Raw genomic sequence first — 27,163 nt, forward strand, 5'->3', positions numbered from 1 at the left:
GTTTATTCAAGCCAAGTGCTTTAAAAGGAGGCAAATTCAAGGGTAAATAAAGCTTATGATAAGGGTGTCATAGCTTCCGGGGAGAAAGATATTTCGCCATTGCATGACTAGCGATTATTTTATGACTAACTTTACCATCCCAAGGGATGATAGGATGTCCATTATTTCTCTGTTTTATTATCTTCTTTTCCCTACATCGCACAGCTGCTAATAGGGGAAGGATGTGCTAGAGACTGAGGTCTTCAATGCTGCATTATTATTGTGACATACAAGTAGTAAAGCCTTCGTCATGCCCACCAATACCAACGCTATTAATTGGAATAAAACAGAATCTAGGCATGAGAAAAGAACCATGTTAGCCATTTGGAATGAAAAATTGTACTAGACAGGCTGAAATGGGTTAACCCCACACGTCAATAGTATCAAAACTCTGAATCTCTGCCAATTAATTAGCAAATATTGATATCTATCCTTGTGGCCAATTTAAAGTACGAAAAGAAAATGTGAAAAAAAAAGGGCTTATTAGTGTAAATGATAAATGGAATTATTTGTTTCATTCCTCATCTGTGCCTGAACCTTCAGAGCTTGAGCCTTTTTGATTCACCGTGCCATTAGCTGCAGGGCCCTTCTTTTTTGTATCCTTCTCATCTTCCTCATCTTCACTGTACTCACTCTCATAATCATCATACTCCTCTTCATTCTCCTCTTCCTCTTCAACTCCATCCTCCACAAGCAGTCCTTCTTCTGATACATGACCACTGCGGGTGCCAGCTCGAGTTCTTTTGAGGATTTTAACCTTCAAGTTTGTCTTTTTATCACAACCTATCCAGGAGTCACACAAACAGTAACAAGTCAAATTGTAATTTCCTTCCGTTGGGGCCGGGAATTTGCCCATCACCAATCTGGAGCCACCTCGCACCTTCTCTACAGCTCTTTTAACTGCTTCACTTGTCTCCTTAACGCTTGCTCCTGAAACCTCCATTGCCTCCTGAATTGTTTTTGAAGCAGTTGTTATGGCTGCAGCTTCATCCATGAAGCTCACCTTTTGGGAAAACCACACATTGTTTGAGACACCATCAGCAAGCAAAAACCAGAAATTTTCTTCCTTGTGAAATGGGAAATTGGGGGCATGGGGGAGAGCACCAATCAAGCCACTACCACGCTTGAGTGTTATCCAAGCTTGAACTGTTACAATGTCAGCCTCTTGTATGCCCTCTTCTCCCTCAGTCTCACATGTAACTTCAACCGTTAAGGAAGGCATCATTTCCAATACCATCTCAACATCTTGTACTTCAGCAGAAGAAAATCCAGCTGCTTGAGTTAGAAGTTCAGCACGATCCTCCACAGTCATGTCTCGAAGCTCTTGAAATGTTCTCACCTTCTGCAATGGTAGAATCAAGAATTGTTAACCATGAGATCAAAGGGAAATAACCAAAATCAAATATGTAAATAAATTAGGGTTGGGGTATAAAACAGAAAAAGAAAACCTCAAAGAACTGCCTCTATTTTGTTCAAACAGATACTCCCTGCTTTCGTCTAATTAAAGAAAAAAGTCAGAAAATTCTTTTACACCAGTCAAAAGCTGTTTTTTTTAGGGGCCGGGCAGATAAACTTCTCAAAGTAATCTAAGTTTTAGCAAACAAGTAAGAGTGTTTCTCTTCGTGCTGCAAACCAAGTTAGGAATATATCAGCAAATCAAGAGCGCTACTTGTTAGATTGAGAAGATTTTATCAAAATTTTGGCCTATATCCTCCCAAGTCCAACATGTATTTAACAGCTCAACCATAGAGAAATAACTGCACGAAAACTGTTTAACAATAAATTTCATACATAGACCACCATGGAGATCTAGCTCCTTCATTGACAGCTAAAGGAGAAGTGTTAAACAGTAGCATTCTTGCTAACATTTGTCACTTACCTTGCGGGCTATCTTTTTGATAACAGCCTCACTAAAATGTGGCAGCTGCAAGAAAGACGCAATTCCTTCACTAGATCCTCCAGTTGTCTTTCTTGCACTGAGTGGAACAGCCTGCATTACATCAACAAGAATAAACAACACCAAGCATTAATATGGACTAAAGACAGGGCATTTGCAGCATATTGACAACTGTCACTAGAAAAGATGGGGAAAGGCAGAAAAGGAAACAACCAAAACTTCAAAAACACTTTGGATTTATTTCCAACTAGGTACTCATAAATTAATTTTAAATGAGTAAGTATATTAAAAACATTAAAAGCTACAATTTTATTGGGGTTATCCCAAGAAAATTAAGAGGAATTGAGGAAGATGGTGCAAATGGTTGTTCAAAGCAAAGGCAGGGTGGACATAAATTGACCAATTTTAATTATTTCAAAAATAGTTTAAAGTTATATGCAGTGTTCATAATCTTAACATAAATAATAATCCATAGATAACTGGCTTATGCATATAAATCAAAAACATAGAAACGACAATACAATGAGCAGCAGCTAATTTTCCCTAATAAGCACCTGAATAATACATTGAGAAAGCTCAACAACTCCTATAGCTGGCCTCAGCCAACCATGACCCTGGGCAGTTCGTGGTACAACTGCCATCTGCAATAGAGGATACAGAATTAATAACAGAAATTGCAAATGAAATGATGCACGTATTGAGAGCTTCTAAACAGAGAAACGAGCACAATGTAGAAGAAAATGAGCTAGCAGGTTAAAGCATGACAACATGGAAGTTATGGGCAATCTTCTGTAAGCCCATTTTTATCTTTCATACAAATCTCAAACTTAAATTTGATTGCTGTAGCCCTATATTCTTGCAGTAGTTTTTCATTTAGCTTCTTATACATTTGTCTCTAATTTGATTCTATCATCCACTCCAGGATCTTTTCCCTCATCTGACTCTCTTTCTTGGTTTATTTTTGAAAACTTCATCACATGTCCTACATATCTAAAACTCCTATAAAATGCATAAGGATGGTTTCAACCTTTCAAATGACAATGGCATGTTGTGCATGTAACCATGCATGAATTTCATTCAAATTATTTAATTAAAGAGAGGTGGTTTACATGAGCCACATTACCAAGCAATCTTATATTTTCTTATCCTGAAGTACTAAGGAAATGTCAGTAAATTCACATGACTTCCACCCATAAAGAGGGTTTTGAAAACATATTAACTAGATGAAGCATGAATGGCTTCTTTACCTTTTCACTTAAGGTCTGCAAAAAAAAAAATCCTAAAGTATAAAAGTATAAAACAGGTCACAAGATATGCTGTGAAATGGTAACAAGACCAGTCCTAGAAGTCTACTCGAAGATGACAGACAGGTGCAGATATGACCTTCAATAATTCTTCAAGGAGGCGAGGTGCAAGTTCTAGCATGCGCCTGAAATCACCAAGCAGAGCTGGAGATAAGGCTGCTGATTCACGGGTTAATTGTGCCTGAATCAACAACTCTGTCTGGATACAAAATGACACAAGCAATCATAAGAATTCCATTCAGAAACAGAAAAAGGATACATTCCAATTTCTCAGTACAGATAAATCTCAGTGCATAAATTACCTTTACTATAGCTGGATGCTGCTTCCAGAATTTAGCCTGCTCTTGCTTAATGTTCTTAAGGTCCAGATTCAACTCACTCCTGACTGACATAAAAAGCTTCTGGAGAGGTTCATCATCAGTCCTACGAACTGGAATTTCCACGTATTCAGCAGCCTTAGTAAAGACATCCATAACTTTGCTGTAAAACCAGGATACAGGTTGAGATTAACAAAATAAATCAAATCATTTTGCACAAAATAATGCAAACAACTCCAGAAATCTATGAAGTTTGGGAATTAAAAAAAAAATTGTGATTTGATTAGACATCAAGAAAGGTTCAAAACTATAAATATCAGATTCCACAGAACACTAGAATCAAGGAGTTCAGTAATCTGGGCGATGGAACCCCATACATCATTTCCTTTAACCCCCAAATATGCCAATAACTTCACGAGCTCAAGGTAAGACATGGTTATCCATGTATGATGCAATATAAAAGCCTCGTTAATGCAAGCGCATATGTGATTACACATTAAGGATTGGCCAAAAAGAAACACAACATGAAGGAAAGAGGAGGCCCATTATTTCCTACTTATAGCCCCCAACCCCAAGAAAAGGAACCTCCAAAAAGAAAAAAGCTCTTGCTCTCATGGCTAATATTAACTGCATGCCTTTTTAATTACCACCATAGATGGAGTGCATGTACATCTAATACTAATTGATTCAAAGTTGGATTTGATAATTAGCGATCATAAACTTTTTTTTTTTTTTGTATGAGACAAGTACCTTGGGGCCAATGAAGGTTTCATTAAGTAATAGTAAGTGGATAGGGTTTGATGCATCACATAGTTTCCAGTATACTTTGACGATCTTGAGAGATATATAACAGCTATCACCAATGGCAAAAGAATGCAAACACCAACAATCCAGAGTAAAAGTATGCCACCAGATGCCCCATCTATGTCCAGAAGGAACTGAGGAAGGGCAATGCCCATTTGAAAGCCCTGCATCAAAAAGATATGGCATTAGTCTTAATTAGGGTTAATTATATAATTAGCATTAAAATAAATTACTGCTAATTCTAAAGATAAAAGATCAATTACTTGTCTTCCATCTGGATGACCATATTTCTCATAATTTTCACGGGATATTGGGTCCGTGAGAGCCTGATAAGCCTTAACTATGTACTCCACAAAATGCTTGTGAGCCGCTGAAATATAAAGATAAATGCAATTATCAGTAAGTAAAAGTTATCATTCAAATGCCTCACTTTTCTTGCTAATGTACAGGTTATATATGGAATTTCATACGACCGAATAACTAAAACACCTTCAACCTGGATCTGGGTTTTTATCTGGATGGTATAAAATAGAAAGCCTCCTATATGCCTTCCTTATTTCAGCATCTGAAGCTCCAGGCTCCAATCCAAGTATACTGTAAGGCTCAAACACTTGAATCTGAACAAAGAAACAGAATACTTCACTTAGCGTAACTCATAACAGAGCTTCTAGAACATACGCATCACAATAACTTAAACTGAATGATAAAAGTAGCACCAGAAGATGCAACAATTCTAACAGTGGAAATAACAGTCAAAGAATCTCATATAAGATTCATACTCTAACTAAATGAATTTACCTCCCCGCTCATGTTTTTAATGTAATAAACCAGGAATATCATGATGATCCAGAGCAGCACCAGAGTCAGGTTACTACATGTTGAGAAGTTTGAGATCTGCAAGTACAAATCAATACCTTCCAGATATGAAAACACAACTCAATGCCAACAAAATACTTAAACTCCTCACAAACTGAACATTGAAGAGCAAACTAAAGGGGCAACAATATGACTTACCCGCTTAAATATGGATTTGCGGTACTTCCCTGAACGAGAACAATCTGCACACTGGCAATGAATGACCTTTGTTTTCCTGGATGCTGCTCGGCACAACTTCATTACGGTATAAGGCACTAAAGGCAGTGCCATTATTGTTAAAATGAAAATGGGAAACAACGCACTATTCTCTTCTGAAGCAGCCATGGCGACCTTCTACCTTAAACAAATTTTAATCAGTTATTGCACAAGTAAAAACAAGCAACTCTAAAAGAATTTACAGTTTTATTCACCGCAACAAAAAACGAGACGATGATTAATTTTAAATAAAAGTATTGCCAAGACGCTTAAAACACACATAAATATTCACTAAGGTCAATCTATTTTAATGTCATAGAACCAGGCAGGTCCTCGTTCTATCTAAGAGGGGAAAATTGAAAAACCCTAACTATCAACGGAAACAACTGGTAGGTAAGAAATGAAACCAAAGGAGTATAGCTGTTTGCAAGCAAAAGTCGATCAGCTGCAATTACCTCAATATTGCAATAAGAAACCAGAAAAGAAAAACACTAAAAAAACCCAAAATCTGAAATTGGAACGAAATTTTGAGGAAGTTGGCTACAATCCGGATAAAAAATCTGGCTGCGATTGAAAACTCGTGGTTATTCAACATTCAGAAACATAGGAATTCAACATATCTGCATAAATTCAAAAGAAAAATGAAAGGGAAAAAGGAAATTAGGCAACCTGGGAAAAGAAAATTCAGATCGCGATCTGCTTCAGAGACGACTTTGGGTACGATGGCGCCAAGCTGAGCAATAAAAAAAGTAATGAAATTTGAGAGAGAGAGAGAGAGAGAGAAGGGTGTTATCTTGGGTTTTGAATGGCTTTTAGATCCGAAAACGTAAACAGAAGGTTATGGTATGGTTGTTCCATTATAGCCTTAAGATAATTCATTATCTGGAGGTTATAATTGTCATATTAGTCGTTTGTGTGGAGAAGCAGTTCTAATTTTTTTTTCAATTTTTTATTCTTTATTTCTATATTGATATGAAAAAATATGTGAATATCTATTATATTATGATTTGAAGTCAAACAGTTATATAGATAAAATACAAATAATGTAATATGATTTGAACTCTTAGATAAAATTCGATTAGAATTATGATTCAAGGTTGTTGGCCTATAAATAAGTCTCTCACTTAATTGTAAATACATACTTGAATAAGATATTTTTACTCCCTTTAAATACTTTATTTCCTTCTAAATACTTCCTCTTATATTTCTCTTATAGTTGTTATTTTCAAATTTATTTCATAACATGTTATCAGCACGATCATCTTTGATCTCTCAAGTTTTGAAATTATTTTGTTTTCATTATCTTCAAACTTCAAAATGATTTCAATGCTTTGATTTTGATTTATAGTTTTAGCAAATCAGGTAAATGTTACTATTTTTTATTTTCAGCATCTTCAAGCTTTAGAGGATTTTAATAGTTGGTCTTTAATTTTTGGTTGTAACAAATCAAGTAAATGACTTGATATCTCTTTAATATTTACCCTAAAAATCAACCTTAATGTGAATTTTTTGAACCCAAGCATTTAGCTCATTGATTGGTGCATAATTCTCTTACCTTAAAAGCAGGGTTCGAATCCCTCCTCCCTCAATTATTAAAAAAAACCTTAATATGAATTTTGATATTTTATAGTATATAATATATTCTGTCCCTTGATTGGAAAGTGAATTTATTATTATATAGCTATTAATGAAAAATCATAATGTTCATTCTATGAAGTAAATGTAACAAACAAGCTACTAATAAAAAAAATTATAAATTTGTTCATTTTCTAAAGTGAATGCGATATCTTTTAATAATTATAGTCATGGTCATGAATTTATCTATTCTCTAAAGTGAATGCCACATCATTTTAATAATTATGATCATTGATATGGAAGAGGAAAGTGGATGAATAATTTTACCATCAGAATCTAAGAATAATTTTACCACTGGAAGTAGATTAACCCACTAACCCACCAAAAGTGAATAACCCATCCAAAAAAGTGGATGAATACTTTCAACCCACCAGAAGTTGATGAATAATGAAAATATAAAAATGAAAAGAATAAAAGAAATATAGAAAACGTATTGTCGTTAATGTGGCATGAAAGACCATTGGTTACGTACTTGTCACACCATGGCCAAGTTGATATAGCACATCAAGATATTTGTCTACCTTAAAAGATGAATTGATTACATGATTGATAATGCAAATATCCATTGTTAATTTTCTTGTCCTGAAAAGGGAATTGATCATATAATTGGTAATAAGAATATTCGAAAATGAATTTAATTGTAATTGGTATATTTTAGTATAACTATATTATGAAGATGTTTTAATATGTTCTTATTATATTTAAATGATATGTTCTTATTATGTGTTTTAATTATATATTTAATGTTATTTCATGTTAACTTGTAAATTTCTTATTGTATACATTTTATTTTATTGAAGAAAGTATAAATATTCATCTTGTTGGTTCTAAGATCAATAATACAAATATATATTTAGCAGACATTGCTACAACACACACTATATTTAAAAACAATAAATATTTTTCCTAGTTGACAAGAAAAAAAATCAATGTTAATTCAATATCTGATAGTACAAGATTAATTAGAGGCTCCAAAAGAGCTAATATTTTACTACATTGAGGAATAAAGTAATAGATGATGTATTATTTTTTATTGAGTCTCAAATAAGTTTATTAAGTTTTAAAGATATTCGTCTAAATAGATATCATATTGAGACAACGAATGAAATAAACACTTAATATCTCTATATTACATCTATTATCTCAGGTAGAAAGTGTGTGTTGAAAAAAAAATTACTTGCTCTGTTCTCAGAATTAAACTATACAAATATTAAAATAATTGAAACTCATAGTAAACCAGAAGTTTACTAATGATTTTAATTTTTGGCATGATCGGTTGGACCATCCCGGATCAATAATGATACAAAAAAATTATTGAAATTTATATGATCATTCATTGAAAAATCAAAAGATTTTTCAATCTAATGAATTTTATGTGCTGCTTGCTCTGAAGGTAAATAAATTATAAAGCTATCATCAGCTAAAGTTAGGATTGAATTCCCTACGTTTTTTAATAATATTCAAAGATATATGTAGATTCATATATCCACCATGTGAACCATTTAGATATTTTGTAGTTTTAATCGATGCATCGATTAGATGGTAACATGTGTGCTTATTATCAACTTGCAATTTGACATTTGCAATCATTAGTTTGCAAGCATATTTTTATAGTTATATAATCAAGATTATTTGTCTTGATAATACTAGTGGATTTACATATAAAGCTTTTAATATTGCATATTAGTTGAAATAACTATCGAACAGTCTGTTGCTTATGTTTATAATGGTCTAACAGGATTATTTATTAAATACTTTTAACTGATTGCAAGGCCCTTACTTATGAAATTCAAACTCCTAATGTCTACTTGGAGGCATGCCATTTTGGATGCAGTAGTATTTGTATACATCAGGCTAAGCGAGTTATTATAAATTCTTCCTATATAATTGGTTTATGGTCAGGAACCAAATATTTTCCATCTAAGAATTTTTGGATATGCGGTATATGTTTCAATTGATTCACCACAACACACAAAGATAGGTCATCAAAAGAGATTAGGAATATATATTGGATACAAATCTCCATTTGTAATTAAATATTTTGAATTATCAATAGGAGATTTATTCATGATAAAGTTTGTCAATTGTCATATTGATGAAATAATTTTTCCAACATTAAGGTGAGAAAAATAAGCAGCTGCAAAAGAAAATTTCTTAGAATAAACTATTATTATCTAGTTTTGATCCCCGCACAAATCAATATGAACTTGAAGTATAAAAGATAATTATTTTGCAAAATATAATAAATAAGTTACCAGACGTATTTATTGACCTTAAAAAATAATTAAATCTTATATACCAGCTACAAATACTCTTATTAACATTAATATCCTTATAGGACAAGGCATGCCAGAAGCGTTGTGACTAATCGATTCCAAACATAAAATCCTCAAAAAAAAAAAGAGTAAATATTTAAGATGGTCAGAAATAGGAAGTAAAAACTCTAGAAGATACCCCTAACATAATTGATAAACATTTCAAAAGAAATTTAGGTACTTGAAATCGGTAAAAATAAAGAGATCTCAATAAATTATGTCATGATGAAAAAAGATGGAACCGGTAAATAAACGTCGACGATATTTTATATATAATATAGAGCTCAATATTATGAAATAAAATGAGGATCTCGAACCTACATCTATTGAAAAATGTAGATAAAGAAATAATTAGTCAATGTGAAAATGCGTAATTAAAGAGGAATTGGATTTATTTACAAAACATGAAGTTTTTGGATGTGTGGTCTGTACATCAAATAGTGTTAAACTAATGGAATATCAATGGCTATTCATGCAAATATGAAATGAGAAAAATGAGATTATGAGATACAAAGCACGGTTTGTCGCACAAGGTTTACCCAAAGATTTGATATTCTCTATGGTGGATGCACTTACCATTCTATATTAACTAGTCTGGCAATATATGAAAATAGTGAAATACATCTAATGAATATAGTTACAGTTTATTTATATGGCTCATTGGATATCGATATCTATATAAAAAACCCTGAAGGATTTAAATTGCTTGAAGTACAAAAATTTGAATTCTTGAGAATTTTACTCAATTAAATTAAATAAATATTTATATGGATTAAAGTAATCCAGACACATGTGGTATAATTCCCTTAGTGCAGATTTGTTGAAAGAAGGCTATAGAAATAATCGTATATGCCCATGTATTTAATAAAAGGGTTTAGATATGAATTTAATATAACTGCTATTTATGTGGATGATTTGAACATTATTGAAACTCTTGAAGAGTTATCAAAAACCGTGAATTACTTAAAGAGAGAATTTGAATGAAAGACCTTGGAAAAAATAAAGTTTTGTTTGTGACTTTAGACTGAACACTTGGCAAATAGAATTTTTTTTCATCAATCAAATTATATCGCAAAAATTCTAAAACAATTTTATATGAAGAAAAGCATATCCGTTGAGTTTACCAGTGGTTGTAAGGTCACTAGATATGAAAAAAAAACTTTTTTCAACCTCGCGAGGATAGTGAATAACTTCCTGATCCTAAAGTACCATATCTTATTGCAATTAGAGTACTAATGTATCTTACTATCAATACATGAATTAATATATCAATTGCTGTGAATTTAGTAGCAATATATAGTTATTCTCTAACTCGAAGACATTGGAATTGAATTAAATATATACTTCGATATCTCCGAGTAACAATGGATATATGCTTATATTATTCAAAAGCATCAAAATAAAATTTGATTAGTTATGCAGATGTAGGATATTTATCTAATCCACACAAAGTTCAATCCTATACAAGTTTCTTATTCATAGGTGAAGGTATGACTATTTCATAGTGTTTTATAAAATAAACTATAGTTGCTACTTCTTCTAATCATGCAGAAATTTTAGCAACTTATGAGCAAGTCGTAAATGTGTCTGGTTAAGATCTGTAACTCAACATATTCGAGGAACGTGTGACTTGTCAACCAATAAGGAAATTCCAACAATGTTATATGAGGATAATACTACTTGCATAACACAATTAAAGGAATGATATATTAAAGGCAATCGAATAAAACACATAGTTTATCAAAATTCTTCTTCACTAATGATCTCAAAGAAAATGGTGAAATTAGTGTTCAACAAATTCAGTCAAGTGACAATCTAGCAAATTTGTCACCAAAGCCCTTTTTACTGCAACATTTGAAAAGTTGGTATAAAATATTAGAATGCATCATTTTAAATATCTCTATAATGCAATCATCAAGGGAAGTAAAATATACACTGTACTATTTTTCTTCATCAAGGTTTTTTCCATTGGATTTTTCTTGATAATGTTTTTAATGAGGTAATATTTTAAAAGTGTATTTATAAAAAGAATTATGTACTATTTTTATTTCACTCAGATTTTTTTTTCATGAGGTTTTTTCCTTGTAAGGTTTTAATGAGACATTTTCTTAATACAATGGACATTCAAAAGGGGGTGTTATAAACAAATATGTGAAACCCAAGAACTACAGACCAAGTCAAACAGCCATATAGATAAGATACAAAAAATGTAATATGATTTGAACTCTTAGATAGAATTCGATTAGGATTATGATTCAAAGATTGTTGCCCTATAAATAGGTCTCTTAATTTATAAATACATATTTGAATAAGATCTTCTTACTTATTTTAAATACTTTTTTCCCTCTAAATACTTTTTCTTATATTTTTCTTATAGTTATTCTTTTCAAATTTATTTCATAACATATATTTGGATTTTATTTATGATTTACTCAAAAAATAAAATAATAGAGTAGTGAGAATGTATTAGGGTTAGGGTTAAGGTAATAATTTTTAAAAACATTCAGATAGTTAATAAAGTTCGAATATTTTATTTCTTATAAGATTTGAGTTCAGATCTCTCAAAATTAATGAATATCATACCCGTTGACATTCCTAAATTCTACTTCTCCTTGTCAAAATGGGTCCATTTTATAGTACCAAAAATAGTCCATTTTGACTCTCATAAAAAAAGTCTATTTTGGAAAAAGGAAATAGGAAATAAATAATAGAAAGCTTTTTTTGTTTTATCTTAAAATTCTCCAAATGCTAAATGAGGCAAATTCTCCAAATGCTATGGTGGCGTTTGATACTTTACAATGCAATGTGATTACAGGTAATGTGATTGCAAGTAATGTGATTGCAAGCAATGTGATTGCAGGAAAAATAACATTACAGTGTTTGGTATACAAGTAAAATAGTGATTAAAATGCAAGGAAGATAACATTGCAGCGTTTGATTTACAAGTACTTTGTTGGGAATGTAATGTTAATTTTTAAAATTATTCATATTATTAAAATATAAGTTTAATATACTTGTATTTATTATTATTATTTTTTATATAATATCATCTCTTAAATATATTTTTAATGTCATATATTTTATTTTTATTTTTTAATATAATTTTTATATTATATATTATATTTTAATTTCTTTTACCTATTTTATATAAATTTTTATTTTTTATATTTTATTTTATTTTTTGATTTTTATATTATATATTTTATTTTAATTATAACGTTACAAAATATTTTTAACACGATAATAAAGTTGAAGGATAAAATTATCTTTAATAATATTACAAAGTACAATATAATGTAATTGTATTAATTTTAGACTGTAATCACATTATATTTCTTGATTATAATATGATTATATTATAATCTTATATTATAATAATTTATTATAAAATAAATATTATAATATATTTTAACTAAACACATTACAAAAAAAAGTGCTTTCATTTTTCTCATTCCAAACGTTACCTATATGTTTGAAGTTCCCAGTGTAATTTATCCCTTCGCTCTGCCTTAACAAGGTTTCGACACTGAAAAGGCACTCTCTTTTATCGCTCTCTTTGAACCACATACCGAACCAATCAACAAACAGAAGCGAGCCAAAGCATGGCCTCGCCAACGGATCCCCCGCACCAGCAACTCCACAGCAACCTCACCAACTTCCTCCAGACCACCACCACGTCTATCTTGTCTCTCCTCTCCACTCCCAAAACGACGCCGCACCTTCCCCCTTCCAAAATCTCCCCTCCTTTCCTATTCGCCGACTCTCCCCTCCACCTCTCTCCCTCGCCCTTCGAGTCAACTCAGCCCGACTCCGTCTCTTCTAAATCCGCAATCAAGGGAGTCTCGTCGCCCGAGTCAAGCTCCGGCTTCCCCTCAACGGTCAGGATTGCGGGACTCACTTCCAGTGGCAAGGCTGGTGGCCCCGCCTTCGTGGGCCAAGTCTTTAGCATGTGCGATCTTTCAGGGACCGGTCTTATGGCGGTTTCAACTCACTTCGATATTCCCTTCATTTCTAAGAGGTCTTCACTCTAATTAATCGTTTTTTGTTTTGAAGTGAATAGAATTTGACCAATTCTCTTAAAAATAGTACATTTTTTTCTCAATGAAATTATTATTTTTTAATGAATGATTTGAATTTCGGATGTTATTTTTAAATTTGAGCCTTTGTTAAGTAAATGCTTATAGTTTTATACAAATTTAAAGCATTTTATCTCTATTGATGTGTAGAACACCGGAGTGGCTTAAGAAGATATTTGCAAACATTACTAAGAGCGAAAGGAATGGCCCTGTTTTTCGTTTTTTCATGGATTTAGGTGATGCAGGTATGAATTTTTGCCGCTTAGCCATCAGTTTGGTCAAGCTTCTTTTGGTTGCAAATAACTTTCAGTCTCACATAATCTATTATTGTTTAGTTACGTATGTCAAACACCTCAATATTCCCAGCGGGGTCGTGGGCGCTTGTCGTCTTGATTTGGCATATGAGCATTTCAAGGTAATGCTAAATTGATTCAACTGGAGTCCCTTCATGTAAATTGGATGTGAATTGTTGCTGGATTCAGGGGCGGAGCCTCCTCTAGGTATGGGGACAGCCCGAAATTTTTAAAAATTTTTTTATATCATATAAAATTTTTAAAATTTTTATATTTTCTCTTAATGGCTCCTCAAAATAATTTTTATTTAATAATTAATACAAATAAAATATAACAAAAAATATCCCACATGCCTCACTCAACTTTAATTTTTTTATTTGTCTTTTAATTTATATTATTATATTTACTTATAGTTATTTAGTTTTTTTCATTTCTATTCTATTTGCTCATATAGTCTAAGTTTCTATACATTTTCTTTTCTAAATTTCTAAGAATCATCAACTATATTCTTTTTCATTTTTTTTTGTCATGTCATATGTGGGTTTTCTCTTTTACTTGTCATGTTATTATTTTTTCTGTTATGTGAATTTTATGTTTTATGATTTTAATTTTTAAAATTAATAAATTATTATGTAATTCTCAAATATAAGTTGTAGTGTTGTACTATTGTTTAAAATTTCATCAATGTATTATTTTTTTTATTAATTCTGATTAGGTAAAAAAAATTATTTGGATATATCTTTATTATTTGTTTTACGTTTTATATTTAATTGAAAGAAAATTATCTTGAATATGTAATCTTTAAACAATCTTGATTATATAAGAGAAAATTACTAATCATGTATAGTGTATTTAATTATTTATATTTTATACATTATAATTTTATATTTAGCATTATAAGTTTAAATAAAAATAAAATAAGAATATTAGATGTTGATGGTATTAATTTTTTTTTTTAAGTTTGATTAAAGTATGAGTAAGTTGGAAACAATTGACAAATTTAAAAAAAAAAAAATATGCAAATTGTCCCTATGTTCTCCTACACTTGAGCCACCAAGCCTCAATGCTTCAGCTCATAACAAAAGTAATGTGAATCAAAACGTCTAAGACTCAATCCTGAAGAAATGGATGTTTTTCAATACATAATTAATAGTTGATGAATTTAAATTTAGGAAACGTGGTCAAGCAAAACTTTCCTAAAAGACTATTGTAACTCTTTCTTTTCTTGATTTACATGTTATATAAAATTATTTTCTCAACATATTAGTTTTTAAAATTTTTAACCCTTGTTTCTCTGTTTTTGGCTTCCCAACAAAAGTTAGCTAGCTCAGCCCTTGGCTGGATTAGTACATAATTACTTGAACTGTAATTCTGTTACAGCTTGTGCACATCTCTGCAAGATTTAACAGTATCTTCTTCCCATTTGTTATTTTATTTAACATGCCTGAAGACGGTAGAAATCATAGATGGCATTTTTTTAGCCTTCTTTACTGCATATTATGATGCAAGAACATATTTCATCAGATTTCTACTGTTGTGCCTTGTTATATTAAGTTTAAACATTAATGTATGTGAATAAGAATGTCTTGGTGAATGAATGACCTTGTGGGAAATTGACAAAGATTTTGCCCCTAATAAAGTGGATCGAGGGAATATAATTTATGTAGTCAACCTGAATGGTTTGAATCTGCTTTGGTTGATTGGAGCAACACATCTCTCTCCAAAAGTATTATGTGATGTATGACCTTGCATATTGTGCTGGATCTGCTAATAAAAATTTCTGCTTGCTGCACCTAATTGCGAATTTGCAATTTTAATGTTGTGCTGCAGACTAATTTTGACATTTATCATGATACTCTGTGCAGGAAAAACCTCACTTATTTCAGTTTGTTCCAAATGAGAAACAGGTACTATCAATTCATGAGCATGTATATCTGAAAATTGTCCTTATTCTTCTCAATCAATTAGTTCTTAGGGTATGTTGACATTTTCTCAAAGAAGAAAAGATTTACTGCTCTTACAGGTAAAGGCAGCCAACAAGCTTCTTAAGGCAATCCCACAAGATGGTGAAAGGAGAAAGGTTGTCGGTGTGCCTGTTTTTGGTGCTCGAAACTTGGATATTGCAATAGCTACTACAGATGGGATTAAGTGGTTTGTTCTTTATTTCTTCCTTGTATTAATCAAGAGGATTTTCTATATTTTTATCGCATAGAGTTTCCCTCAACCTCTCATTTACAGGAAAATAAACATCTTTAAGCTTGTGTTACTGTATCTGATGCTTGTGAGCTCACTGTTTTTTCCATCAGGTATACGCCATACTTCTTTGATAAAAACATGCTGGATAATATTCTTGAAGAATCTGTTGATCAGCATTTCCATGCTTTAATTCAAACCCGACACATGCAACGTCGACGTGATGTGATTGATGATAACTTGGCAGCTGAAGTGATTGAAGAAATTGGAGATAGCATGTGGGAGCCTCCAGAGGTACAAATTTGTTAGTTTTAAGTTATGCATTGTACTGAAAGTTAAATAGCAGTGATTAAGCAAATTGAATGTGGGGATTAGGAAATATCTCGGGTGTTATGGATTTTAGGACCCTTGTGAGATTGGTTGAGTAATGAAATATTTCAGTTGTTATTAATCTCTTTTTACCCTTTGTTCAAATTCTGGGGCTTTTTGAGAAATAAGTGTAGTTCTGCAGGATTGAGAGTAATATTTACCAAAATCATGTTGGAACTTCTTTATTTTTTTGTTTGTAACCTCAAAATATATGCTTGTCTAATGAGTCCACTGCTTGTTATTGTACCATAAAGACATTCAAAATAAACTTTCAAGAAATAGGAGACAATATGGATGCAATTTTTTTTTTTCATTTTTAATGGTAAAAGTAGGGTTATTATTTTTCTGACTGCTGTATTAGCATTATCTCACAGGTTCAAGAAGTTTTGGATGAGATTGGTCATCCTGCCATACCCTTGAGTGTCATTTCAAAGGCTGCTGAGATTCAGCTTCTCAATGCTGTTGACAAAGTACTCCTGGGTAACAGGTGGTTACGGAAAGCGACTGGCATTCAACCACAATTTCCTTATATGGTTGATTCATTTGAGAGAAGGTAATCCCTATACCATTTTCACTTTTCACCATCATAAATTGATGTTAAACATCTACGTAGTGATTTATGCTTGCCTTGACTCCTTGACAACCCAAAAAATTTCACTAAAGTAGATTGTGTTTATAGTTTGCCAAATTACCCAGTCAATGGTCCCTGGTGAGGTTTTCTGAATGTTTAAATAAGGTTAGCTTTTCCGCATAGCATTGCACGTTTTTGCAGTCATACGTGAACTCAGCAAGTCTGAATTTTGGAAAACTTTCTCATATCATTTTCTGGGAAAAGGACAAAAAAAAAAAAGAAGAAAAAGCGTGCATGTGTGTATGGGTGGGGGATTGGTTGATTTGTAAACTTTTCCTCTTAAGTACATCAGAATTAGGCAGTCAATCCTTTTGTTTGCATATTTGTTGCATTGCAATGTCAAAAATACATGGATTTAGGTCTTATTGTTGCTGATTTCTGCAATGTTTACACTATTGCAGGAGTGCCGCCTCTTTTCTTAGAGCCTCTGAGTCAGCTGCATGCCTTTCCAACCCTGAAATGGAGAGCAGCACTTCAGAGCTCAAATTAGTCGATGATGTTAAAGCTGACAATGGACAGAGACAAGATTTCCGATTTCCTTTTGGAGATCGGTTTAGTCATCCATGGTTGAAAGGAGAAGGGAAACCTAAACAGAGGTCAGAGGCGAGGTACCACCATATTTTATTATTCATATAAATGTCATTATCATTTCATTCTTACCCGTTACACTGATCGTATATATTTTGTTCTTTTAGAATGGAAAGCCCATCAAAGGAAAGCAAAAAGCAAAACTTTCAAGCTAATCCCTTTCTACCAAAGATTACAATGGTTGGCATCTCAGCTGGAGATGGACAGATGAGCAAATCTAGTTTGAAGAAGACTATGGAAGATCTAACAAGAGAGTTGGAGCGGACAGATCAGGGAAATGCCACTGATAGTGACAGTGACGACTTAAAAGTTGAAGAAAGAGATCCACTATTTGTTGCAAATGTAGGTGATTACTATTCTGGCTTGGCAAAGACTGGTTCAGCACGATGGGTTCGAGGAGGAAACAACTGAAAGAGACTCACTAATGGCAATGCTTATTTGGCAAGAATTTATTTATGACAGATGTAAAGTTAGCAATGCATTTTTTTTGACAGATCTCCTTGCAGGTCTAAGAAGGTAGATGCGCCATGTTGCATTCACAAAGGCTGTATGTAAAGAAATTAGATAAAGGGGTCTAGGTGATCCATTTGGTTGAGGTTTTAGAATCCATATGGCTTATAATTTTGAAAGTTGATTCCTTGTATAACGGAATAAGCATTATACGTTTTCATCTGAGCTTTATATTCAGCCTGCATTGTAAATAGGTGAAAGTCAAGGTTTTGTTGTGGTTTGCAGGTGTCTCATGTAAAGCTTGGACCCTTCGTTTTGTGTTAATTATGGGAATGCATCTTTTTATTGGGAACTCATTTCACTCAAAAATTGTGTTTAGGGAAATTTTTTTTGTAGCATATTAAAGCACTCTGCTACTGTTTTATCCATATTGCTCGTCAGATAACCCACTAAATATCCAAGAAGCAATTATGAGGTAAACCATTGACCCAAAATCGTTAAAGGGTAAGCTTACTAAGAAACTATGGAATCTGGTGTAGATTTCTGTGTTTGACCAGACCATTTAGGATGAGGGACACAACCACCCCCAAATGAAAAAAAAAAAAAAAACCCAAAGAACCGCGACCTTAATTTCTTTCCATTGCTTATTTGCTCAGTACTTGATTGGCTTTCTCACCGACTCGGTCTGCAATAGAGAAGAATTTTGGTTGCATGATACGAGCCGTAGTGACCACAGGTCGTATTCTATTCCATTTCTGGTAAAAAGAATTCCCCAAAATACACAATGATGGACAAGGCACAAACAATGGCCAAAAATGTGTCCAAGTGTGTTACTTCTTACGAGTCATATAGTCAGAGGCAAGAAGAAGAAGAAAGCACGTGGTGACATTGCTTACTGCTCCTCTTCCTGTCCTAGGGTGCCCCCCCAACCCTCTTCCTCTATCTGTCAAAACCGAAACAGGGATTGAGAAAGGGAAAGATAAACTAAAGAAGAGTAAATGGTGCATGGATAGTGGGGATGAGTTGCATACAGATTGTGATCTTTTGCTTTTCTAGTGACAATGAAGGTCTTCCTGCCAAACCCATAAAGCTTAAAGACCCCTCCCCTCTTTCTCTTCTATCCATTTTTCTTCCATCTTTTATTGCCAAACCCACATCAACAAGATTTGTGTGGTTGCATGATCCATGATGGCAAACAACAGTCAAATCATTTACCTTATCTACTCCATAAAGGCAGATAAAGCTATATTTTCAGAATATATTTTTTAAAATCTAATCTCAACCCAACTGAAAGGAGACCAACAGAATTTAGTCAAGGAGTATAGTCCTGCCGATATAATGATATTCAGAGCAAGGATCTTATTTGAGTCAATTCATATACTTCTTAACTTATTGTCACAATCTAATCCTACTAATGTACCAAAAATCTGTTCTATTATTAGTTGGAGACATGAGTAGTCCACTTTTTTATCTCAAAACACACATTTTGTCATGCACCAATGAATTAAACTTCCTTGCAGTTATGAGAATCATAAGTGCTATATCAGAGAAAACAGCAATACCCTAATGTGAAAATAGTGTAAAAGTAATAGGGAATGACTCCTGAGTAATGAGGACCGCGTCTTCAAATTTATAATGTCTTTCCTAAGTCCCCACCCTCTCAACCACTTGCATCAAGTCTATATATCATGCTTTGGATATTTTTTTTTTTTTTTGTTAAACTACAAGTTAGAACCACTATATAAAAACTAGAAGCATTATTACATATAGAAATTAAGAGTAAGGTCAAACAATTGCAAATGAGCTGGTTTTGCCCTTTAATAATAAAAGGGTAGAAGAATGGGAAAACACCAAATTATTTGAATCAATATTCTTGAGAGTGTATAAATGTAAATAAAAAACCTCTTAACTCAATCATTCTACTACTAGTAACTAACCGAAAATTATCCTAAAATTAATTCAAGAATTCAGGAAGATTTATGGACCTCTCTACAGGAAATCAAAGGAATAGGGTTTGCATTGTGGGCGTGGTCCATGGTCCCTTATCATCATCGCTTATATTTAATTGTAAGTCTCCTATAAAGCAAAGCATCCCCCTCTATGCATGTTTCTTAATTATTCTAATAAAAGGCCCCCTTTCTCTCTCTTTTTCAATCATCCATTTGCAAATCACAATTTGGCAACTCATAAGACGCTTCTCAAAAGGGAGTATTCTTTTTGATTAAAATACATTAATACTTTTCAACTTTTAATTATAATTACATATAGATTAATTAATATTTAAAATGTATAATCCGTTTCAAAAAATACCTTTTATTGGATATATAAGTGTTACCACTAATCAACCGTTAATATTTTTATTAATTTAATAACGTCATAATATTTTTAAGATAATCTTATTTTTCATTCATTTAAAAAGTGATCACTTTATAAATTATAATTTTTTATTTTTAAATTTTACTCTCTTATTAAAAAAAATTATCTTTATTTATATCTTGTCGACCGACCACCCCGTGGTGATTGGTGATCGACGCTTTCTTGGGGAGTGCTAGATTTGGGGTGCGCAACCAAATCCTACTCTCTCCTAAGAAAATCTTATCATATTTGAAATTTCAAGATTAGATTCGGTTACGAGGTGATCGGTCGGTGTAAGAGAGTGTCATCGATCGATTTAAAAAAAAAAAATATTTTAAACATTTCATATTTAGATATTAACGCCATTTATACACTTCAAATGAACTATCCATTTGAATATTAATAGATCCACATAAAATTATTATCAAAAATTAAAAATATCAATTTATTTTTCCCTTTTATTTTCTTTTCTGCTTCCTACCGAAAAGAAGGAAAGGAAACCGAATATTATTACGTACGGATATGCCTTGTTCTTGCTTCTAGAAGCATATATTCTCTTTTTGTTTCTTATGTTATTCTCATGTCTATTTCTCTCTTTATTTTTTCATAAAATAATTGCGGATAGCCCTTTTTTTTGGGAGATTGGATTCTTTTTAACGCGGTTTTGTTATTCGCTATTTGTAATCCATCATACTCTTTTAACTTATCGTAAATGATCGAAACTCAAGATTATAATGGTTTTCTGTTTTCATCTCTTTCAGCAATCATTATTTTCTTTTTTTGAGCGCCTTGGTTCCCATTTCCAGTTTGTCTATTAAAGCCATAATTCATTGCATTTTATCATCACTAAATTCTATTCTCACACTTCCGGAATAAGAATTACAACAACAAGTAGAACGTTTTTTCATTTTGAATCACTGAACTCGAACTCTTTTAAAATTTAAATATGTATATGCTATTTGAACTTGATTGAAAATTACTACTTAATATCTAAAATCGATTATTAGCATTCATAAAAAATTCAAATAAAAGCCTGAACGTGAAATAAAAATAAATTCAAAATTAATTTTTCTTTTAATAAAATCGAATAATGTAAAATATCCGATTATAAAATAAATATTGTCATCCTTATCTCTATTCTTAAAATTATGTTATGTTTGTTTGAAAAATTCAATGGCCATCGAACTTGACCTTTTTTTCTAAAATATTAAAATCAGCACCACAAATAACATCAAATAATTCCTTTATAGGTTACTAAATGTTGAAAATTGAACCATATATGTCCAAAAATAGCCAAATCATGTCTGATTTGATCGGATTAGAGATTTACATGTTATATGCAAGAAAATTGATTATTTGTAATTTTGATAATTATGTATCATAATCAATTTGTATAAATCACAGACTATTTCATATTTGTCATCACATTTATCTTTTACTATAAATTATGAGCATGGAATCTCCGTGCATAATATTAGCTGAAAAATTTGTCTAATATAACATTACTATAAGCTTAAGTTTATAAAGTTAAGCAACTATAAGACAAAGATTTACTAATATAAGTAGGATTGAAGGCAAAATTAAGCAATGATTTTATCAGCGTCCAAATATAAATCAATGACAGACGAATTCCCAATGTATTCGCACAAAAAAAATCCATACAAAAACGAAAATAAAGGTCGATAAAGTCACGTGCTTTGCCACATAAGCGGGATGACCCCAGAGCCCCTCTTTGCTGTAAAACCAAGTGTCAAGTCTCAAAGATTCCACACCAGCAATTAACTGTGGAAACAGCGCACACCTGATCATCACCCTCCGAGAAAAATGATGAACGTAAACGGCGGGGGAGAAAAAAAAAAGTTTCGATACTTTTCACTCACACAGTACCTCCGAATCATCGACCGTTAAAATGCAAAGATTCCAGCGCAATCTGAACGAATCAATAAGCATCCCGTTAAAAAAATGACCCAACCAATGTTTAACGGTGCAAGATCCCTCACTAAAAGAAGGTTACACAATAGGCAAGCAACAGAGGAATAACAACTTTCTTTTTCTTGCAGGATGGGCCCACCAAGTCACGAAGGCAAGTGCCACGTGGGGTGTATTCGCACGGCAATGACTCGCCTACGGCCAGGGAGGTGCACCACTTCTCCGATGAGGATGCGTGCAGCGTGCCAAACAACTGCTTTTGCATTGAATTCCCATATCGAAAGAGAGGACCCCAAGCGGTGAGCCGGTCGTCAATGTTTGAGTGGATTCTAGGGAGAGATAAGGATTTTTGTGGGCCTTGTGGACCCCGCCCTTAGTTGCTAGCCCTGAAATTCTCATTTTACACGCGCCGCCAAGAGAGTGGCACTCTCAACGACGTTTACACAGTGCTGAAAGCACTGTAGCAACGACAAGTCTGAGAATTGCAATGCGAAAACCGCAAACATCACACGCTCTTCACCATTGCGTGAATTGCAGTCATGATGTACCAATACGAGTATTTGTACAATGTCCTTCGATCTCTATTTTATTTTATTGGATTAAAAGTGAACTCATTTATTTATTTCCAAGAAGCAAACCAAACTTTATTAATTACATGTGCCTATTAAGATATTGTACAATATTTACTTTTCAGTAGAATCAAATGTTATATATATATTCTCTTTTCTTGACTAGGGTACAACCTAATGTACCGAAAAAAAACTAGGGTACAACCCAAATTTATGTATTAATTAAAATGTATTAAATCTAGATGCAGAGGAACAAGAAAAAGACACCTGCCACTCACCTATAATTTTCCTTTATGTGGTGATAACAAATATAAAATTCAACATTTACCAAACTATTTTAATTACAACCAATTAATTATTATGAAAAAAAGTAGAATTATGGACATTAATATGGCTTTTCGTGCATGTATGTATTCACAAATATTCAAAAAGGTTTTTTTTTTTTGGAAAATTCAAAATCTCATACAGTTATTCAAAAAGGTTAATAAGAAAAATTTTAACAAAATATCGAATAGAATTCATTTAAATTAATAGTTAATACATTGAAAAAATGATTATCCTTTCTCAAATCATAAGAATACTAAAAGAAAAACATTCAAATGAATAATAAAAAATCAAACAATACAAATTATCATCTTTTATTGATGTAGTTTTTTTTTTAGTTATCAGCAAATAAGTATATTTTAAGATTACAATATTAGATAATATTTTCTTTTAATATATTACTATTCATACATTAATTATCAATAATTGTATTTAATATATATAAAAAAATGACCCATTTTCCTTTTCAGTCCGGCCATTGAATACACTAATAGCCCAACTTCAAGGCAACAGTTCGAAATTAGTCCAGTTGCAGACATGCAACGACAATATTCGCGAGTGCACATTGGAGTGATTATGCGCCCTTTAAGGGAGCGATGAGTCCCGAAGATGTCACCGAAGAAAACACAGTACCCAATTAGATTTCGAGTACAAAATTGACGAAGCAGAGCGAGTAGGATAATTTGGAAGCATAGGAAGCATCCCCCTTACGACTGCCACATTGCGCTGGCCCCCCCGCCCCGCCCCCCCCCCTTTTGACATTTTCACAAAGTCAAAGAAAAAGCAAAAGTGGGGAAATTAAAACCCATGAACCCCAAAAGGCCAAAAAAATAATAAAGAAAGAAAAATCACTATTTCCCTCGCCTTTTGTTTTGCTGGATGGAATACACATCTTTCTTTGTTGTTTTTCTTTTTTCATGTATAAATAATTAAGAATTACCAAGTCAGTGCACAACCATTTCCTCTCTCTTCTTACTCCGTTTAATAGTTTTATGCTTCTTTTTCTTTTTTTTGTATCTTTTCTCTCTCTAATATTGTTTCTTTCTTTCACACCTAAAAGAAAGTCAGCGCCGTCCTTTCTGCCTTCTCTGCCTGTCTCTCCTTTCTGCCCAATTTGCTTCAGAAAACGCAGAGTCAAGATTGGGTTTTTGAAAGTTTCTAGGTTGATTGGGGTTCTGGAAATGGCTGAGGATTGGGATCTTTATGCAGTGGTGAGGAGCTGTTCGTCTGCTGCCAATACCACCGCCACAGCAAGCAATGATTTCACGAATGAGAACGGTAGTAGTTGTCGTGAGGACCCTTTGGCTTGCTTGGCTTCTTTGAAGTTTGAGGAAGAAGATGACCTGTTTTCATTTCCTAATCTTTCACAGCTTAGGAAAAGTGGTTCTTTGCAAGATTCTTACAAGCCCTTTTTGCCATACGCCGACCCCACCACCACCAGCACTAATCAAGGTATAGATCCCAGCTCTTCAAGTTCTGTTCCTGGAGGATCTAGTGGCCAACATCATCAGCATCAAAGGTTGAAACAGCAGCAGGAACAACCCACCACCACCAGCATCGGGATTAGCCCTCCATTGACCCCCACCTCCGCTCCTATTTTTGCTTTTGGCCAATCTGGAAACCAGCAACCACCGCAACATGTACAGGAACAACCACAACCGCAGCAGCAAAATCCATTACACCGACAGCATCAGCTGCAACAACGGGTTCAACAGCAAGAGGGTCAAAGACCTGCTGCTATCCTTCCTTTACGGAACATGAATTCTCAGGCTCCAAGATCAAGAAAGAGGTAAACGGCTGGGTCTTGTTAACTTGTGTATTCAGTTTTTGGTTTAAACGATTGAAGCTTTGCAGCATTTCCCTGACTAAAAATCCTCCATTTTTCTCGTCTTGCAGGAAGAACCAGCAGAAGAGAACCGTATGCCATGTAGCAGTAGATAATTTGTCATCAGATCCGTGGGCATGGCGTAAGTACGGACAGAAGCCCATCAAAGGCTCCCCCTATCCGAGGTTAACTTCCGTACCCTTCGATGTTTCTTTCATTACTTTTTCTTTTGCCTTTTTTTTTTAAAACCAAAATCCTACTATTTGTACCAAACAGTGTCTGAAGATGAATATTTTTGGTTTCTTCAGAAACTACTATAGGTGCAGCAGCTCGAAAGGGTGCGCAGCAAGAAAACAAGTGGAGCGAAGCAATTTCGATCCCAACATCTTTATTGTTACCTACACGGGCGACCACACGCACCCTAGGCCCACCCATCGGAACTCTCTCGCTGGCAGTACTCGAAACAAGCTATCAACCATTCAAAAGGCCGCAAGCAAAGATTCTGCCCCGGAAGCCTTGCCTAGTGCTTCTTGCTCCTCTCCTCGCTCCGCCACGAGCCTCTCTCCCACAACCCCACTTTCAGCTCCTGAAGACGCCGCCGCTCCCCAACACAACACTGATGATATTAATGGAGGTGAAGAAGAGAGCGTTGACATGACTCTTGAAACGGCTCTGGATGGAGAAAGCGATGAAGATGATGATCCTCTTATTCCCAACGCGCATGTAGATGAAGATCTCTTCAAGGGACTGGAAGAACTCGTTGGTGGTGCTGACGCTGGGAGTACTAGTAGTGGATTAGGAACCAGCCCGGCCTTTGGTGATGACTTTCCTTCTTGGGGCAGTGGTAACTCCACCGCCGCCGCTGGTGGTGGCTGCTAAACGGATTTTCTTTTTAATTATTGGTATTATTTTTGTATACTAAATATATAATAGTATAAAAAATTTTTTGGTTGGGTACAGAGAAGGAATACTCGGATTTTATGTAACTTCCCCCCCCTTTCTTTTTTTTTTTACCTCTCTCCAACAAAAATACAGAAAGAGAGAGCCTATTTTCCACCTTCAATTCCGTATATAACATTATAAGAATCCTATGCATGCAGTTTCATTTTTAAGGGCAAAAGTTATTAGATCCGATGTAGAGTCACAATTCTCCTATAATGAATCCAGTTCGAGTTTCATCACAATCTGATTCTCTGCACCTGATCATGAATGATAGGCACAATCTGAAATTCCCATGTCGGTTTGGTTGTAATTGCATGGTCGTAGCCAGCTTTGATCCAGTACACATTGGAAAAGAACCTTGTTATTGCCTGCTTTTTGGTTAATTACAATAAAATAAACCATCTGGGACAGTATGATTATCACTAATCATAATTTAACTTTAAAGCTAATTTTTTTAGGAATCCATTCATTCTGTTTGATAGAACAATAAATGTATGATGTAATTGAAACAGATGTTTATTAATAGTTGTAATTAAGCATTTCCTTTTGCAACATAAAATAATTGTCTACATTTGGTAATTGTTAAATGTTTTAAACTGTTTAAACAATAAACTAACACCGAAGAATTAGTACAATAATTGAAACAATATGCAATTAGCATCCTGCTTAACTATAATTAGCAAAAAAAAAAAAAGTCTCTGCGTCCTCTAAATGTGATTTACTGCTCCTTTTCTCTTTAGACTTTACTATGATTATTAAATTTCCGTTTTAATTGGGAGTTGGGACAGTCAATTGATAAAATGACAGTTGTCGGAACCGCAAAAGGAGGGGGCCTTCACTTCAGACCGTGAAACCAAGTGCGGCTTGGATGCCCTTTATCACGAGACAAAGGCAAGATCCTTTTCTTGTCTGTTCACACGGTGGACTTTGCTAGTGGGTTCCAAGGTCAAATATTTTTTTAATTATAGATGCAAGAGTTGGTCAAACATATTTTATTCACCTACAACTATTATAATTATTTAAAAAGGAGGAGAGAATATAGTAGTAGTTTAATTCAATAGGCAAATAAAGTAGTAGTATCTGAGTAACTGTGAAGAGTAGTGCAGTTTATAATTATTGAATTCTCAGCATCCTAGAAAAATTCGTGGATCATGCTCATGACTCATGGGTGAGGTAGCTTGAGAATCTAATGATGTTAAAAAAGAGAAGGGGGGTGAGGGTGCAAGTTGTTAGGGCA

The 27,163-nt window shown here is 33.4% G+C and overlaps 3 protein-coding genes across 6 annotated transcripts; 2 read left to right on the forward strand and 1 right to left on the reverse strand.

The window, feature by feature from the left end:
• Positions 1–339: 339 nt before the first annotated feature.
• Positions 340–6,257, reverse strand: LOC18605647 (dnaJ protein ERDJ2A). 3 transcript variants are annotated; one of them, XM_007038784.3, is made up of 11 exons: positions 6,102–6,257; positions 5,376–5,570; positions 5,160–5,255; positions 4,858–4,978; positions 4,625–4,731; positions 4,308–4,525; positions 3,543–3,720; positions 3,320–3,439; positions 2,491–2,577; positions 1,919–2,029; positions 340–1,381 (listed from the first exon to the last, which is right to left on the reverse strand). In XM_007038784.3, exons 2-11 carry the CDS (start codon positions 5,559–5,561, stop codon positions 554–556), a joined length of 2,052 nt encoding a protein of 683 aa, XP_007038846.3. In that variant the 5' UTR covers positions 5,562–5,570; positions 6,102–6,257; the 3' UTR covers positions 340–553. The 3 variants fall into 3 exon arrangements, with proteins under 3 accessions (XP_007038846.3, XP_017972914.2, XP_017972916.2); XM_018117425.2 differs by having other exon boundaries at positions 5,376–5,574; positions 6,102–6,244; XM_018117427.2 differs by having other exon boundaries at positions 5,376–5,567; positions 6,102–6,241.
• Positions 6,258–12,876: 6,619 nt separating this feature from the next.
• Positions 12,877–18,334, forward strand: LOC18507031 (Tic22-like family protein). 2 transcript variants are annotated; one of them, XM_018117456.2, is made up of 9 exons: positions 12,877–13,400; positions 13,609–13,703; positions 13,794–13,873; positions 15,617–15,658; positions 15,775–15,902; positions 16,058–16,238; positions 16,688–16,866; positions 17,346–17,552; positions 17,640–18,334. In XM_018117456.2, exons 1-9 carry the CDS (start codon positions 12,985–12,987, stop codon positions 17,941–17,943), a joined length of 1,632 nt encoding a protein of 543 aa, XP_017972945.2. In that variant the 5' UTR covers positions 12,877–12,984; the 3' UTR covers positions 17,944–18,334. The 2 variants fall into 2 exon arrangements, with proteins under 2 accessions (XP_017972945.2, XP_007099723.3); XM_007099661.3 differs by having other exon boundaries at positions 17,346–17,540.
• Positions 18,335–24,106: 5,772 nt separating this feature from the next.
• WRKY27 (WRKY DNA-binding protein 27) lies at positions 24,107–26,096 on the forward strand. Its single transcript, XM_018117481.2, has 3 exons — positions 24,107–24,948; positions 25,056–25,169; positions 25,293–26,096. Exons 1-3 carry the CDS (start codon positions 24,152–24,154, stop codon positions 25,861–25,863), a joined length of 1,482 nt encoding a protein of 493 aa, XP_017972970.2. The 5' UTR covers positions 24,107–24,151; the 3' UTR covers positions 25,864–26,096.
• The last annotated feature ends 1,067 nt before the right edge of the window (positions 26,097–27,163 follow it).

This window comes from Theobroma cacao, chromosome 3, assembly GCF_053813885.1.
Source record: "Theobroma cacao isolate CCN51 chromosome 3, ASM5381388v1, whole genome shotgun sequence".
In the NCBI taxonomy this organism is placed as follows: Eukaryota; Viridiplantae; Streptophyta; class Magnoliopsida; order Malvales; family Malvaceae; genus Theobroma; species Theobroma cacao.

Excerpts from the sequence above, each read along its gene's own strand:
- LOC18605647 (XM_007038784.3), bottom strand. The coding sequence starts at position 5,561 with ATGGCTGCTTCAGAAGAGAATAGTGCGTTGTTTCCCATTTTCATTTTA. Across the intron at positions 3,721-4,307 it reads AAACCTTCATTGGCCCCAAG|CAAAGTTATGGATGTCTTTA; the intron begins GTACTTGTCTCA and ends CTGGTTTTACAG. Across the intron at positions 2,578-3,319 it reads TCCTTGAAGAATTATTGAAG|ATGGCAGTTGTACCACGAAC; the intron begins GTCATATCTGCA and ends CCTCTATTGCAG.
- LOC18507031 (XM_018117456.2), top strand. The coding sequence starts at position 12,985 with ATGGCCTCGCCAACGGATCCCCCGCACCAGCAACTCCACAGCAACCTC. Across the intron at positions 15,903-16,057 it reads ACTACAGATGGGATTAAGTG|GTATACGCCATACTTCTTTG; the intron begins GTTTGTTCTTTA and ends TTTTTCCATCAG. Across the intron at positions 17,553-17,639 it reads AAACAGAGGTCAGAGGCGAG|AATGGAAAGCCCATCAAAGG; the intron begins GTACCACCATAT and ends TTGTTCTTTTAG.
- WRKY27 (XM_018117481.2), top strand. The coding sequence starts at position 24,152 with ATGCTTCTTTTTCTTTTTTTTGTATCTTTTCTCTCTCTAATATTGTTT. Across the intron at positions 24,949-25,055 it reads GCTCCAAGATCAAGAAAGAG|GAAGAACCAGCAGAAGAGAA; the intron begins GTAAACGGCTGG and ends CTCGTCTTGCAG. Across the intron at positions 25,170-25,292 it reads AAAGGCTCCCCCTATCCGAG|AAACTACTATAGGTGCAGCA; the intron begins GTTAACTTCCGT and ends TGGTTTCTTCAG.